Source organism: Lutra lutra, chromosome 15, assembly GCF_902655055.1.
Source record: "Lutra lutra chromosome 15, mLutLut1.2, whole genome shotgun sequence".
Taxonomy (NCBI): Eukaryota; Metazoa; Chordata; class Mammalia; order Carnivora; family Mustelidae; genus Lutra; species Lutra lutra.
Genome location: NC_062292.1, coordinates 229388 through 242222, shown reverse-complemented (window position 1 = coordinate 242222; position 12835 = coordinate 229388). Strand labels below are relative to the sequence as shown.

At 49.6% G+C, this 12835-nt stretch overlaps 1 protein-coding gene across 5 annotated transcripts in view; it reads right to left on the bottom strand.

The window, feature by feature from the left end:
• Positions 1–446: 446 nt before the first annotated feature.
• Positions 447–12835, bottom strand: part of MPZL1 (myelin protein zero like 1) — a 58485-nt gene continuing 46096 nt past the window's right edge. For 2 of the 5 annotated variants that reach the window (XM_047704138.1, XM_047704140.1), the window contains exons 5-6: positions 11517–11619; positions 447–2089 (exon numbers count right to left, since the gene is read on the bottom strand). In XM_047704138.1, coding sequence (XP_047560094.1) covers positions 1988–2089; positions 11517–11619 — 205 coding nt within the window. In that variant the 3' untranslated portion in view covers positions 447–1987. The remainder of the gene's footprint in view (positions 2090–11516; positions 11620–12835) is intronic. The other 3 variants (XR_007122980.1, XR_007122981.1, XM_047704139.1) reach the window with 3 other exon arrangements.

Here is a 12835-nt window from a genome sequence, read left to right as displayed (position 1 = left end):
CCCCTGGGGCAGGACCATTCTCATTCTAAACGTGCTGAAGGAACAGCGTCCCCCTCCCACCTGTCAGTGCTTGCTGAGCCCCGGCGAAGCGCCAGGTACTGGTCTGTGCCCTGAAGATGAAGCCGTTGAGCCGGAGCCGTGCTCTGGGACTCGTGCTCCCACGGGCAGAGCCGGCCAAGCACACGGCAGTGGGACCGAGGAGGCCGGAGAGCTGGCCAAGGGGTTGAGGCGGCTGTTCTACATGCGGCCGAAGGTCTCTCTGAGGGGAGCGACGCTTACAGGAAGTGGGGGAGCAAACCACCCAGACAGACACCAAGTGCAAGCTCCAGCCGAGGGGACGGCAGGTGCACAGGGCCTGAAGCCCGCAGTGCGTGGTGTTCCTGAAGAGTGAGGAGCCCAGTGCGGCCCGAGGGGGACAAATGGTAAAGAAGGAAGACATGACATGATTCAGTAATTGAAAAAGATGTATTAAGATATTCACAAAAGTACAATTCTGAAGAAGGAAAAAACAAAAAATAATAATGAACTAGATGGGTTTTCCCGAGCTGGATACATTTCACTGAAAACCGAGAGGTGGTCTGGGATCTTCATCTCTTAAGAAATGCCTTCTGGGTGTCCCCTGATCACATGGAATGGTAAAAGGTCTCGTCCTGCCACTAATAAGGCACAGGAAAGGCAGCTCTGCCAGCTGAGAGCAACCCCACCGCTGTCATCTGTGGCAGGCGCAGGCACACCGGGACACACAAGGAAGGGCTAGGAGGCGCCTGCTACCAGCGCCAGGGGTCTGGCTGGGCGGCAAGTGGGCTGGGGGCCGTTGCTAGAGCGGGTGCTGAGCTCTCAGTTTTAATCGATTCCACGTACTGGGGGAAGTAGGGGGTGGAGTAAACATCAGAAAAAGAAAACCCCCCCAAGACCCCACCCCAAACTTCAAAACAGTGACAGAGAAGGGAACCCCAGAGTAGAAGTGCTAATAACACTACCCACTGATTCACAAAAGTCTAGACTCTCTTCGGCCTCTCGAGACACTGGGAAGCTATCATGGAGCTATGACTGATGCCACCTCTTGCCGGAGTCATGCCGGAAGCTTTTCCAAAGAGGATCGTCTCGCGACAGCTCCGGGTGCCGCAGACTGGCTTTGTAATGACCCCATTTGTGCCTACTTGAAAGGAAAGGAAACTCCTCTCCTTCAGCTGGACGGAGACCCTTCTTCAAGCAGGAAGGACTTGGGCAAAGAATGTTAAGTGGTACTTCTTACTCTCCAGATGGTACCCACTCCTCAAGCAAGGCCTGGGCTTCCTCTGTCAACGGTGTTTATGGTATTGATCTGAAAGCATCTAGGAAGTGGTGGCCTTGGCATTTACCCTTTGCTGGTCTCGCTGTACCAGATCCACGGACTGAGAGGATCTAACACGACAGCCGGTCTCACAACATGCAAAGTGAAAAACCGCCCTGTATTCTAGAGAGAAAAACACCAACAAAGACTTCTCAAGCTGCGTCCAAGGGGCACGCGAGTCGAGGCTCTCCAGCTCCCGCAGCCCAGCAGGGTGCCGACACTGGTCAGTGTCTCCGCTCTCCGGCCACGATAAATGCTAAGACTGGCTAAGCCCTTAGACCACAGGGCCACGTCTACTGGAACACTAAGGATCTGCTACCGTCTCCAGGAAGGCAAACCGCACGTAAATGACAGCAACAGGAATGTTTCAGACTTTCCCCAACTTAAATGACCCTGGAAGACAGCACAGAACAGCAAGGCAGTTCATAATACGTAGAATCATAGCATCTTTTCGTCATGCAGCACTGGCTCCCCGTATCAGATTAAATAGAATGTTTATACATATCTTTTATACAGTCTTTTTCTCCTCCCGTGAATAAACATGTGTTCGTCCTTGCCCAGCTCTCCCAGGCCACATGGGGTTATGGGCTCCATTTTCTGCACAAGTGTCCCATTTCATTTATTTCTTGCTTAGGATATGTTCTGGGTCTTCTCTTAATTTTTCCGGATGTCCGCATACACCACAGACTCTGACTTGTTAATCTTGTCACTGTGATGTCCGCCAGAGTGGTCTAACTGCGCATATATGACTGGGCCCTGGTGGAGAGAAGGACAATTAGGGGTTTGGGAAAACCGGGGGTCCCTCCAGGGGCAGGTGCAGAAGCAATCATTGAAGAGGTAACATTAGGGTTCCAGAGTCATAAGTTCTTCCTTTTGGACGTCTTCGAGGAGACCTCTTAGGAACAGCGTGTCCAGGGCAGACCCTAAAACAAGGCTGGGGACTGTTAAAGCCGGTGCCTGGGGGCACGTTACCTTATGCCATCTACTTCTTTATCTGTTTGGGGATTTCTATACAGCAGAATGTTCCTCCTTAGGAATTACCCTTACCTCAGTACCTGCCACAAAACCCCTCAGCCCTTGGAACTGATGGATAAGATGGGCACTTATCCCAACCCAAGATGTCCTGAAATCATGAGCCTCAGACTAATGCCAGTAAGAAACCAACATCCTGGGTATCACTCAAAGATATGCCCAGTCTGAACCGGTCACTTTGTACAAACAGGTGCTTAAAAACATTTCAAATACTCTCTCATGTGCCTACTTAGCGTATAACCCTTTCGGTCTGATCCTGTCATAACAAAGATATTGCTTCATTGACATCTAAGACCACGTAACTATTTTTCCTGTTTTAAAATAAAAAACCAAAAGGCTATGACTGAAGCAATGTGAAGAAAACTCTGTGAGGACTAGTATAGAAGTCCTCCCTTTGGCCTCAGCATGAGGAATGGGGCTCCAGAGTCCCAGGCAGGGCAGCCAGGGAAGGCGGGGGCCGGGGGGCAGGGGCGCAGAGCAGGGCACAGGGAGTCCCTCTGGCTCCGGGGGAGGATGTCGAGCAGAGGCCGGAGTCTGAAACACCAGATGGTGCCTGCATTTCACAACCCTTATCGTCCCTCCCTTCCGACCCAGAGGTTCTGAAGTTACAAACAATAGTAACACAATAGCTCTGATTGCAAAGGACAAGTTCAATATAACCCAAAGTCAACTTTTCTCCCAATCCAGGAAACTCTCCTGGGAAGTCCAATATTGTGCTTAAACTTTCACCTCTGGAATCCTAAGCTCAGTGGCCAGACGCCTGTAGTTTCAACTGAACAAGCATACGCCCACCTAGGAGCCCCCGAGCCTGCGTCCTCTAATGTGCCCCGGGGGCCCCCGAGGAGTGCAGGTCCTCCAAGCGCTCCAGCAGGGACGCGTCGGCTGTCGGGGCTGCAGCACGCGCGCCTGCAGTGGAAAGTGGATCACAGAACAACACCCCGGGGCTGCCTCTCGGGCCCATAGCCTGTCCCTGAACAGACCATGACCAAGACCACTGTGGACGGCCCAGCCGACTGCGGGTGTGTGGGTGAGGCCCGCGGACACGGCTGCACTCGCCCAGCCAGATCTGCCCAACCGACCTACAGAACCGGGAACCAAATAAACACGGTGGCTGCTTGAAGCCACAGTGTTCTGGGGTTTCGGGGTGGTCTGTTACATGGCAACAGGCCACTGGTCCACCAGGAGAGTGGAAAAGAAAGAGAAGAGAGAAAACCGAGACGAGAAAGAACACGGAACAAGCTGAGATGCTCAAACACCAGTGAGGTGTCTCATGCGAGACAGCGTTGTCTTCCCCGGCAAGAGGACACATTTGTCAAAAGCAACTAGGGACACTGAGAGACACAAGGGACCCTCCTGATGGTGGATTAGGGTTTTGTTTTTTTCTTTCAACTGCTTACCACCATGCCCTGTCCTCACTCCCTTTCCCTCTTAGAATGGGCTCCCGAGGTCCGGGATCTCGTGAGTTCAGTGCCTCGAGGAATTCTGGGATGTGGGTCAAGCTCAGGCACGTGCTGACAGATCTAGCTCAATCCAGAAGAGCTCTCGGAAGCCGGTCCGGAAGGCCCTCTGGAAGCTGAAAGCAGCCTGGGTCCCTGCGGAACACGCAAGTCCCAGGGAACGAAGACGGACGTGGAGATGATTCAGCCTCCGCAAAGAGAGTCATTTTGGGTGTTCGAGAATCAAGACAACACCAGGAACAGCACCTGTGCTGACGTGGATGTCCACCGTACATCTCGGCACTCAGCCCCTCCAGCCTCCCCTTTCCTCCTGCGGGGTGCGGCTGGGGCTGCTTTACCACAAAGAATTACAATAATCGAGTAAGAAGTTGCTCTGGATACATTTTTCCCCGATTAATTACTACACAAATTGTCTTTAACTAGAAAATGTTTCAAGAAACAAACTGCTTGACTCAAGTCTCTCCTTTTAGTGCCGGTAGGAGATAAAATTACTCCTGAGTTCCATGTGTATGAAAAGTATTCCAATATGAAGACACCGTGGTGCAGGGCGGGGCAGAGGGTTCATGGAGAAAGGGTTGCCCCAAACGCACATCAATCGCGTGACTTAAGCTACCGTGTTCTGTCCTGCCGTCCACTGGCCGCGGTCTCTGCGGCCCTTTCTGGTCTCAGTCACACCCCATCCGTCAGCACAGGCAGCACCAGAAGAGCACATCTGCTTTCACCACATGCTCCGCGACCGCTCACAAAACAGCTTTTTCAGTATTTATGTCCTGCCAGAAATAAGTGCGACACACAGCCACGTGTTGGGACTCTGAGGTCAATGGGCTCAAGTGTGTCGCGGACTTGACAAGAACGGGACAGGCTGGAGAGAACAAGCAGCTGCCTCCAAGCCAGACAGATCTGGACAGAGCAGTAGCTCCGCCACCCAGCAACCGAGCAAGCTTCCCTTTGTCCTCGCGCAACGCGGGACACAGAAGACCGAGCCACGCAGGGCCGTGCCGAGCGCCCGTCGAGCTGATGCACCTTGAAGGCTGCCGTGTCCCCGCGTCCCGGCAGATGCCTGCCTCCAGCACACAGAACATTAACCGCCTCCAGCACGGGGTTCAGGAAAGATACCCACAAAACTGATTTTAGACTCAACTTCCCAAAGGCAGTGGTTCACTTGTCATCCCCGACGCCAGATACTCAAAGCAGCGCCCACCTCACGCCTTCCCAACCAGGCTGCCGGCTTGCCCTCTGCTGAGCACCCCACCCTGCGTGTGCTGCTCGCCCTCCACCCACTCAGGTAAACGACCGGGATGGGAAGAGCCATCAGGGTGTGACCCGCTCCCCATGGGACTCAGAGAAGCCTTCGGGCGAACTTCTAGGGAAGGTTTTCCTCCATGACAAAAACCGCGAGGGAGGCGAGTCGGCTCTTCTCCCAGCTGCCTCTTCTCCACGGGAGAAACCATGGCAGCCATCTGGAAGCTACGGGAAGGAGCCCAAGAACAAGACAATATGCAGAGACTGAAAGAGTACAGTGGGTCGGGGCGTCTGGGGGGCTCAGTCTTTAAGCGTCTGCCCTTGGCTTGGGTCATGATCCTGGGATCCCAGGATGGAGCCCGGCATTGGGCTCCCTGCTCGGCGGGGAGCCTGCTTCTCCCTCTCCCACTCCCCCCGCTTGTGTTCCCTCTCTCGCTGTGTCAGTCTCTGTCGAACAAATAAATAGAATCTTTAAAAAAAAAAGAAGATGGTGGAAAGAACTATGTTGTTGATGACACTGTGGGGCCACTGAAGTAAACAACACAGAAGTACCTTCTCCTTGGCACCCCTTGTGAATCAATAAACCTCTGACTATTAAAGCTACTTTTACTCAAGCCTTCCAACTATAACAAAAATAGTGACCAGAGCAAGACGAACGAAACAGCAAACTTAATGTCTTGGTTGGGCGTTACGTCTCATCTTTTGTAAATTTCCTCCTTAGGTTCTCCTGCTCCTTCTCTTCTGATGAAATAGCATGGACGTATTTATTCCTCCCAGTAGTAACTACGAATGCTACCAGGTTCTCAGATGGTGCCTGCAGGTAGGAAACGGAAGGTTTTGGTGATCAGGGAACGTGTCATGATAAAATCCCAGAAGAAATCACACATATTTGCACATATTCCTAGCCACGCCCCCACTTCACCGGGCTGACTGCCAGCGTGCGGGGCAACCGCCTATCCCATCCTTATAAAGCACAGAGCACCACAGGCCCTTATAACTAAAAAGAGAAAAAAGAGAAGATTGACTTGCCCCAACCCATCGTTTCAGAGATGAGGAACAGACGCTGAGATGAAATAATTCTCCCCATGTTACCACCACCACTGGCTGGACCCAAGTCAGTGCCAGTCTGTAACACATCACTAATTCTTTTTTTTTTTTTTTTAATACTTTATTTATTCGACAGAGACTGACACAGCGAGAGAGGGAACACAAGCAGGGGGAGTGGGAGAGGGAGAAGCGGGCTTCCCGCTGAGCAGGGAGCCCGATGCAGGGCTCGATCCCAGGACCCTGGATCATGACCTGAGCTGAAGCAGATGCTTAGTGACTGAGCCCCCCAGGCGTCCCATATACCACTAATTCTTAACACACTACCTTGGAGTTCATCTAAATATGAAGATCTCCTCAAGGATGTTTGCTGGGGTATTCAAGAAACAAAAACTGAACAACCCCCCCCCCAAATATTCATTAGGATTAAACAAAAATTCAGGACATCACAGAAAAGCCTAAAAATGATCCCAATAATCCAGGAGACCCTAAGGTTTTGGCGGGCAGGGTCTGGGTGCCAGTCATCTCCCCAGCTCAGCCTATGCGGCCTGCAGGCAAGTGCCCGCGCGCCTGTGGAACAGCTCACGCCAGGACAGACCGACCAGACTCCTAAGAAAACCCTGATGTTTGGTTGCATTCAAGTTATAAAAGATGATTAATCTAGGGCGCCGGGGTGGCTCGGGAGGTTCAGCATCTGCTCGGCTCAGGTCATGATCCCTGGGTCCTGGGATCAAGTCCTACACTGGGCTCCCTGCTCGGTGGGGAGTCTGCTTCTCCCTCTCCAATTTGCCCTGCTTGTGCTCTGTCAAATAAACAAACAAAATCTTTAAAAAAAAAAAAAAAAAAGGTAATTAATCTCATAAATTCCCTAATAAGATGAACATACCAGGTCAAGTACGTTTTCCCTAAACTGGGAAGATCTTTACAACCTCCATCTGAACAAGCTGAGGGAGAATGTATGTCACAAGGGTTCTGGCGAAAACAACTTCCATCAAACACTCCAATGCTCGGCGAGGCATTGCTCTGGAACCTGAAGATGGCACTTGAGTGATGGTGAATGAAAGCACATGCCGGGGGCGCCCGGGGTTGGGGGGTGCGGGGGCACAGGGCTCAGTCAGGTAAGCATCACGTTTGATTTTGGGATTGTGAGATTGAGCCCTGTGTTGGGCTCCACGCTCAGAGGGGAGTCTGGCTGGAGACTCTCTCTCTCTCTGCCCCTCCCCCCTGCTCTCTCTCTCTAAAAGGAACAAATAAATCTTTAGGGAAAAAAAGCACAGACTAGGATCACCTGTTAATGCTCTATGGCACTTGGGAACTTTATGGTGTGAAGGAAGCAAACATTTTTGCCTTCGGAGAACAGTCCCTGTTGTGAGTTGACATGGCCATGAGATGCAACGCCAAACAAAACAAAAGCTAGGAGAGAAGTCTGCTAGGAATCACATGATCTACGTCTAAGCCTGGCCCTACTGGCAGACGATGTGCACGTTCCAGAAACAGGTAAGGCAGAAACCAGTTTGAACAAGTACAACTGCAAAATAAAAGGTACAGTATGACTTGATAAAAATAAGTGAGTCAGATGAAGGGTACTCAGGTGCACGCCACCTGAACAGAAACCCTGATTTGCAGTCTGATGGGGACAGAAGAGGCCTTCAGGGCTTTGCCCTGGGCACAAAGGAAATCACCCAGGAATCAACTGAGGAATGCCCCAATTCTGCTCCCAGAGCTAGTCTGCTGTTACCTTGCAGATGCTGAAAAATGCCCATATAGGTCGACACCGTGGTTGGATTCTCACCAACTTCGGCCTGGGCAGAACCCTGGGGGCTGACTTGCAAGAAGGGAGGTCGTCTCCGACTCAGGGCCAGCAGGCACGGGACGGGGAGGTGTCGGCCCTCCAAACACGCTGGGCAAGTTTGCCCATAGAGCAAGGAGCCCTCGTGTGTCCTTCCTCTGCTCCACTCCCAGCAGGGACTTCCTTCTGGAGAAAGTGATGAACCCAAGAAGAGAAGACTCCCAGCAGCAGGTTCAGAGGTCCCCGGTGGAAGACAAGCAGCACCTTATACCCACAGGGAAGCCCATGACTGAGGAAGCTCTGTCCCTACACAAGCAGCTTCGGGTCAGATCTGAGCACCTTCACTATCAATGGGTAACCAGGGGTGACTAAGCGTTTGAGTAAAGCTTCTAACATCAAAGAAACGATAAGAGAAAAAGGTAACTGAAAAGAAACAGCAAAATCAAGTGACAGAAGAAAACATTTAAAAAAAATCACATAAAATATATGAAAAAATGATATGTGCAGAGAGAAGAAAATGCATCCATGAAAACAAGTACAGGATGTTATAGCGATAGAGTAAGAAAAAGCTTTTGAAAATTATTAACAAAGGGGCACCTGCATGGCTCAGTCAGTTAAGTGTCTGCCTCCAGCTCAGGTCATGATCCCAGGGGCCTGGGAATGAGCCCTGAGTTGGGTTCCAGGGAGCCTGCTTCTCCCTCTCCTCCTGCCCCTGTTCTCTCTCAAATGAGTAAATAAAATTTTTGAAATACATACATACATACATACATACATGCGTACTTAGAAAACTGCAAATAAAAAACAAGGCAAATACTGACTCCATGAAAAATGAAAAATTATAAAAGGAAGCAAATATATGTGGTACAATGGTGGGGGGAAAAAAGGTACACACAGCTCTGAAATATACCTAAATAGAGTGACATAACCACATCAGGAAAAGGCCTGTGTGTACGTATGTGTACAGAATGTGTGTTAGGAAAAAAGACTGGGAGAAAAAGAAATGCATATTTTCATTTTCCATAGTATGGAGTTGGGAGATAATATCTAAAAGTGAAGAATCTAGAAATAGTAATATAATAAAGTTGTTTAGAAACATGAAGATAAATACCAGAAGAAATAGTTAAAAGAATGGAAAGCATTCGGCTATTATGTAATTTTTTTCCTTATTCTCTTCTCTTTCCTTCCCTTTTCTGACTCTAGTCAGATGTGGCCCATCTCCTCTGGTGAACCTTCTCTTCATGCTTCATTTTGGGCAGTTTCTATTGCTGTCTTCGAGCTTTCTGATCTTTTCTTCTTTGGGTTATGCCATCAAATGCTGCTGCTGTTGTTTACGCCCCACCCCCCACCCCGTTTTGGTCTTTTTTATATTTGTTTCATTATGTCAAGGTTTCCTTTACATCATTAAGGTTATTTCTAAGATTTTCATGCTTGTTTAAAAGTCCTGGTTCCATGTCCATTGTCTGTCATTTCTCGTTTTGTTTCTATTGATTGGCTTTTCTCCTAGTTATGTTATTATCTTCCTGCTTCTCTGTATGTGTGGTAATTTTTGATTGGTGCTAGACATCGTAAACTCTGCATTGCTGGGTGCTGGATTTTGTTGTATTCTTGTAAAGAGTGTTGGATTTTTGTTCTGGCATGCAGCTAAAATACTTTCACTTTAGTCTGATTCTTCAAAGGCCTCCTTTGAAGCTTTGTTACGGTGGGCCCACGGTGTCCACATGCGGGTGCTGCACTAGCTCTATTACTAAGGCATGACCAATTGTGAGGACTGCAACCAAAGCTCTGTGTAACACCAGGTCTCTGCATTCTGGCCTTTAGGAACACAAACAGTTGCTGCTTTTTGAGTGGCTCTTTCTCTGACTGGAGGGTGTTTTCTCCCATGCAAGCTAAAATCTCTACTCAGGACAAGGCTCAACGGAGTCCCACCACTGCACATTTCTTTTTCTCTGTGGTTTCTTCTTCTCTGGTACTTTGCTTCATAAATCCTAGACACCTTGGCCTCCCCAAACACTGACTTCTGCTCCTCAACTCACTGAGACAACTGAATTCTGTTTTGCTTCCCCTCCCAGCCCTGCCGTCTGGGAACTGCCTCGAAGCAGTAAGCTCAGAGAGTCACAGGGCTCCTCTTATTTGTGTCCTTTCTCTCAGGGATCACAGTACCACACTGTGCTGTTTCATTTTCCAATGTCCAAACACCATTCTGGTTTTTATTTCCTTGTTTGTTTTGAACAGGTAAGCAATGCCCACAGCACTTCAAGCAGAAGAAAAAGTTTCCAAGCCTTCTTCAGATGTTATGCCGAACTCTCAAGCCTTTATTCATAACCCTATTCCCATCTGCAACCCAAATTAGTGAGCTGAAGTATCTGAGACATAGTATATTCTCTGAGAGAGACAGACAGACTAGGGATTAGTCATGAGCCCTGATGCTATGATATGACAGAGAATGTGCTAGAACCTGAGTTCTAGGCCCAATTCTGTGAACTGCCGGGTGTGTGTTTTTAGGGAGCGACCATCACAGTGCCTCGGTAAAAGCTGTGGAATAAGAGCATGGAGGGGCACCTGGGTGGCTCAGTGGGTTAAGCCTCCGCCTTCGGCTCGGGTCATGGTCTCAGGGTCCTGGGATCGAGCCCCACATCGGGCTCTCTGCACAGCAGGGAGCCTGCTTCCCCCTCTCTCTCTGCCTGCTTCTGCCTATTTGTGCTCTCTTTCTCTGTTAAATAAAGAAATAAAAAAAATCTTAAAAAAAAAAAAAAAAAAGATGAGTGCTGTGAAATGTGTAAACCTGGCGATTCACAGACCTGTACCCCTGGGGATAAAAATACATTATATGTTTATTTTTTAAAAAATTAATTAATTTTTAAAAAAAGGAAAAAAAGAAAAAGAGCACGAGTATCACCCTCCACAGAACACTGTCATTCTGTCCTTCAGTTCCCTTTAAATCCATCGGAGCTCCAAAAGACCTCAGGGAAGAACTGGAATTGGCCAAATTCCTTAGAATGCTTTCTACCCCAGAAGGACAGAATTGGTCCTAAGCTCTGGAATTTCTGCCGCGCTGCAGTTAGAGTCCCAACAACGCAGCCGAAACACATTATCAAGCACGACACTAGATTCCATGCTGAGTTCCAAATCACAGTTACTTCTCTGTGCTTTCGATACGAAGTCCACATCCACGCCGCTCCCCATTCATTGAGCTTACCGGTTACTCAGACACATCTTTACTTTCAGATTCTTCTAGAGAACTCATACAAAAAAAACGGTTCCCGTTTTATTTTAATACCAAGAATATCACTTTTTCCTGCTAATTCCTTGTCTTGCAGGTGCCTCAACGCATAATTTAGTTCACTAGACTTGTTTCCTTAAGCAGTTAAGGAATTACATCTGACGAAGCCGTCCCCTAATTTCATTGGGCCGAGAGGAGCGGCATGGCTAGTACAATCCAAACGGTGGAACCCTTTGCGGGCCGGATTCTTCTGCATGCGTTCCCGTGGCCCTCCTCAGCCAGCTCTTGCTTCCCCCTTCCCGGGTTGCTCTCTTTCCTGCCGCAGGGCTCAGTACTGTTTCCTGCACCAGGAAAGTGGCAGGGCGCAGAGCGGGGGGCAGAGCTGCAACCAGCCGTTACCTGGTGGGATCCGGAAGGCAGGCTCTTTACCAGACCCTCTGCGTCGGAGGGCGACTTCCGTGGAGCCTCCTTCAGTGGTGACGCGCTCTCTGATGTACTGCAGCTGGTGAGTTGGCAGTTTGGAGAACAAATGTAAAAAAAAAAAAAAAAGAAAATAAAGAAAATAAATGGAAAAAATATATAGATGGGCAAATGATGACAAGATGAAGCAGCAGATAAAACACAACACAACAGAACGATGAGGGTCAAAATGGTCACAGACTCGAGGCTATTTCTCATCCCTGACACTACTTCTCTCAAGTCGATGAACCCACTGTGTGTGCACAGAAACCAGCGTGGTGCAACCTCTTGGCCCTACATTGCAATCACGCTACCTGCTGAGGGGGCTCCAGCTCTCGGGGTCACTTATGCTTCCGCCGCTCTGTGTCTTCCCTCTGCTATCATCCCCCTCGGTGAGCAAGCCAAGCCTTCCTGTCACTGGCTCGAGGCAGACCTCTGCTGAGTGTGCTCCAGAAGTCACAGACCTGCACCCAGGTGCGTCTCCTTCCTTCTGCCCCGTAGCTCCCCAGACTCAGTTTCCCCACGAAGGCTGCAGCCCAACCAAAGAGAACCCAGGAGGTCACGAACACTAAGAAACTGGGATGTCACATCACACAGGCTGAACTTGGTCAGGCCTCTGGGGGTCTTTCAGAATAAGCATTACCTCATAAATAAAGGCAGAGTGACTGCAGGAGGAGACTCATTAGGGATTCTCTAATGGTACTTGTCGGAGCTTAAGTCCTTTATGATGCATTTTTTAAAGCAACTCTCAGGAGTCCGGAGGTGTGGGGTGGGGTGGGGGGTGTCACATTCAAGTGTGGTTACTAAGACCAGAGCGACACTGTGCTCTGGGAACGGCGTCTTCTCCGAAACAGGAAGCTCTGAGCTCTGACCCCAAACCAAAATGGTCGGGGATCTGATACAAAAAGGGTCTCGATCACCAACACCGCAGTTCACATATGAGAGAACAGCGACGCACACACACACGCAGAACATACATACTCCGATGCACAAGCCCTCTAGGAACAGTGACACACATGCACACGCACACAAAGAACATACATACTCCGATGCACAAACCCTCTAGGAACAGTGACGCACACGCACACGCACACGAAGAACATACATACTCCGATGCACAAACCCTCTAGGAACAGTGACACACATGCACACGCACACAAAGAACATACATACTCCGATGCACAAACCCTCTAGGAACAGTGACGCACACGCACACGCACACGAAGAACATACATACTCCGATGCACAAACCCTCTAGG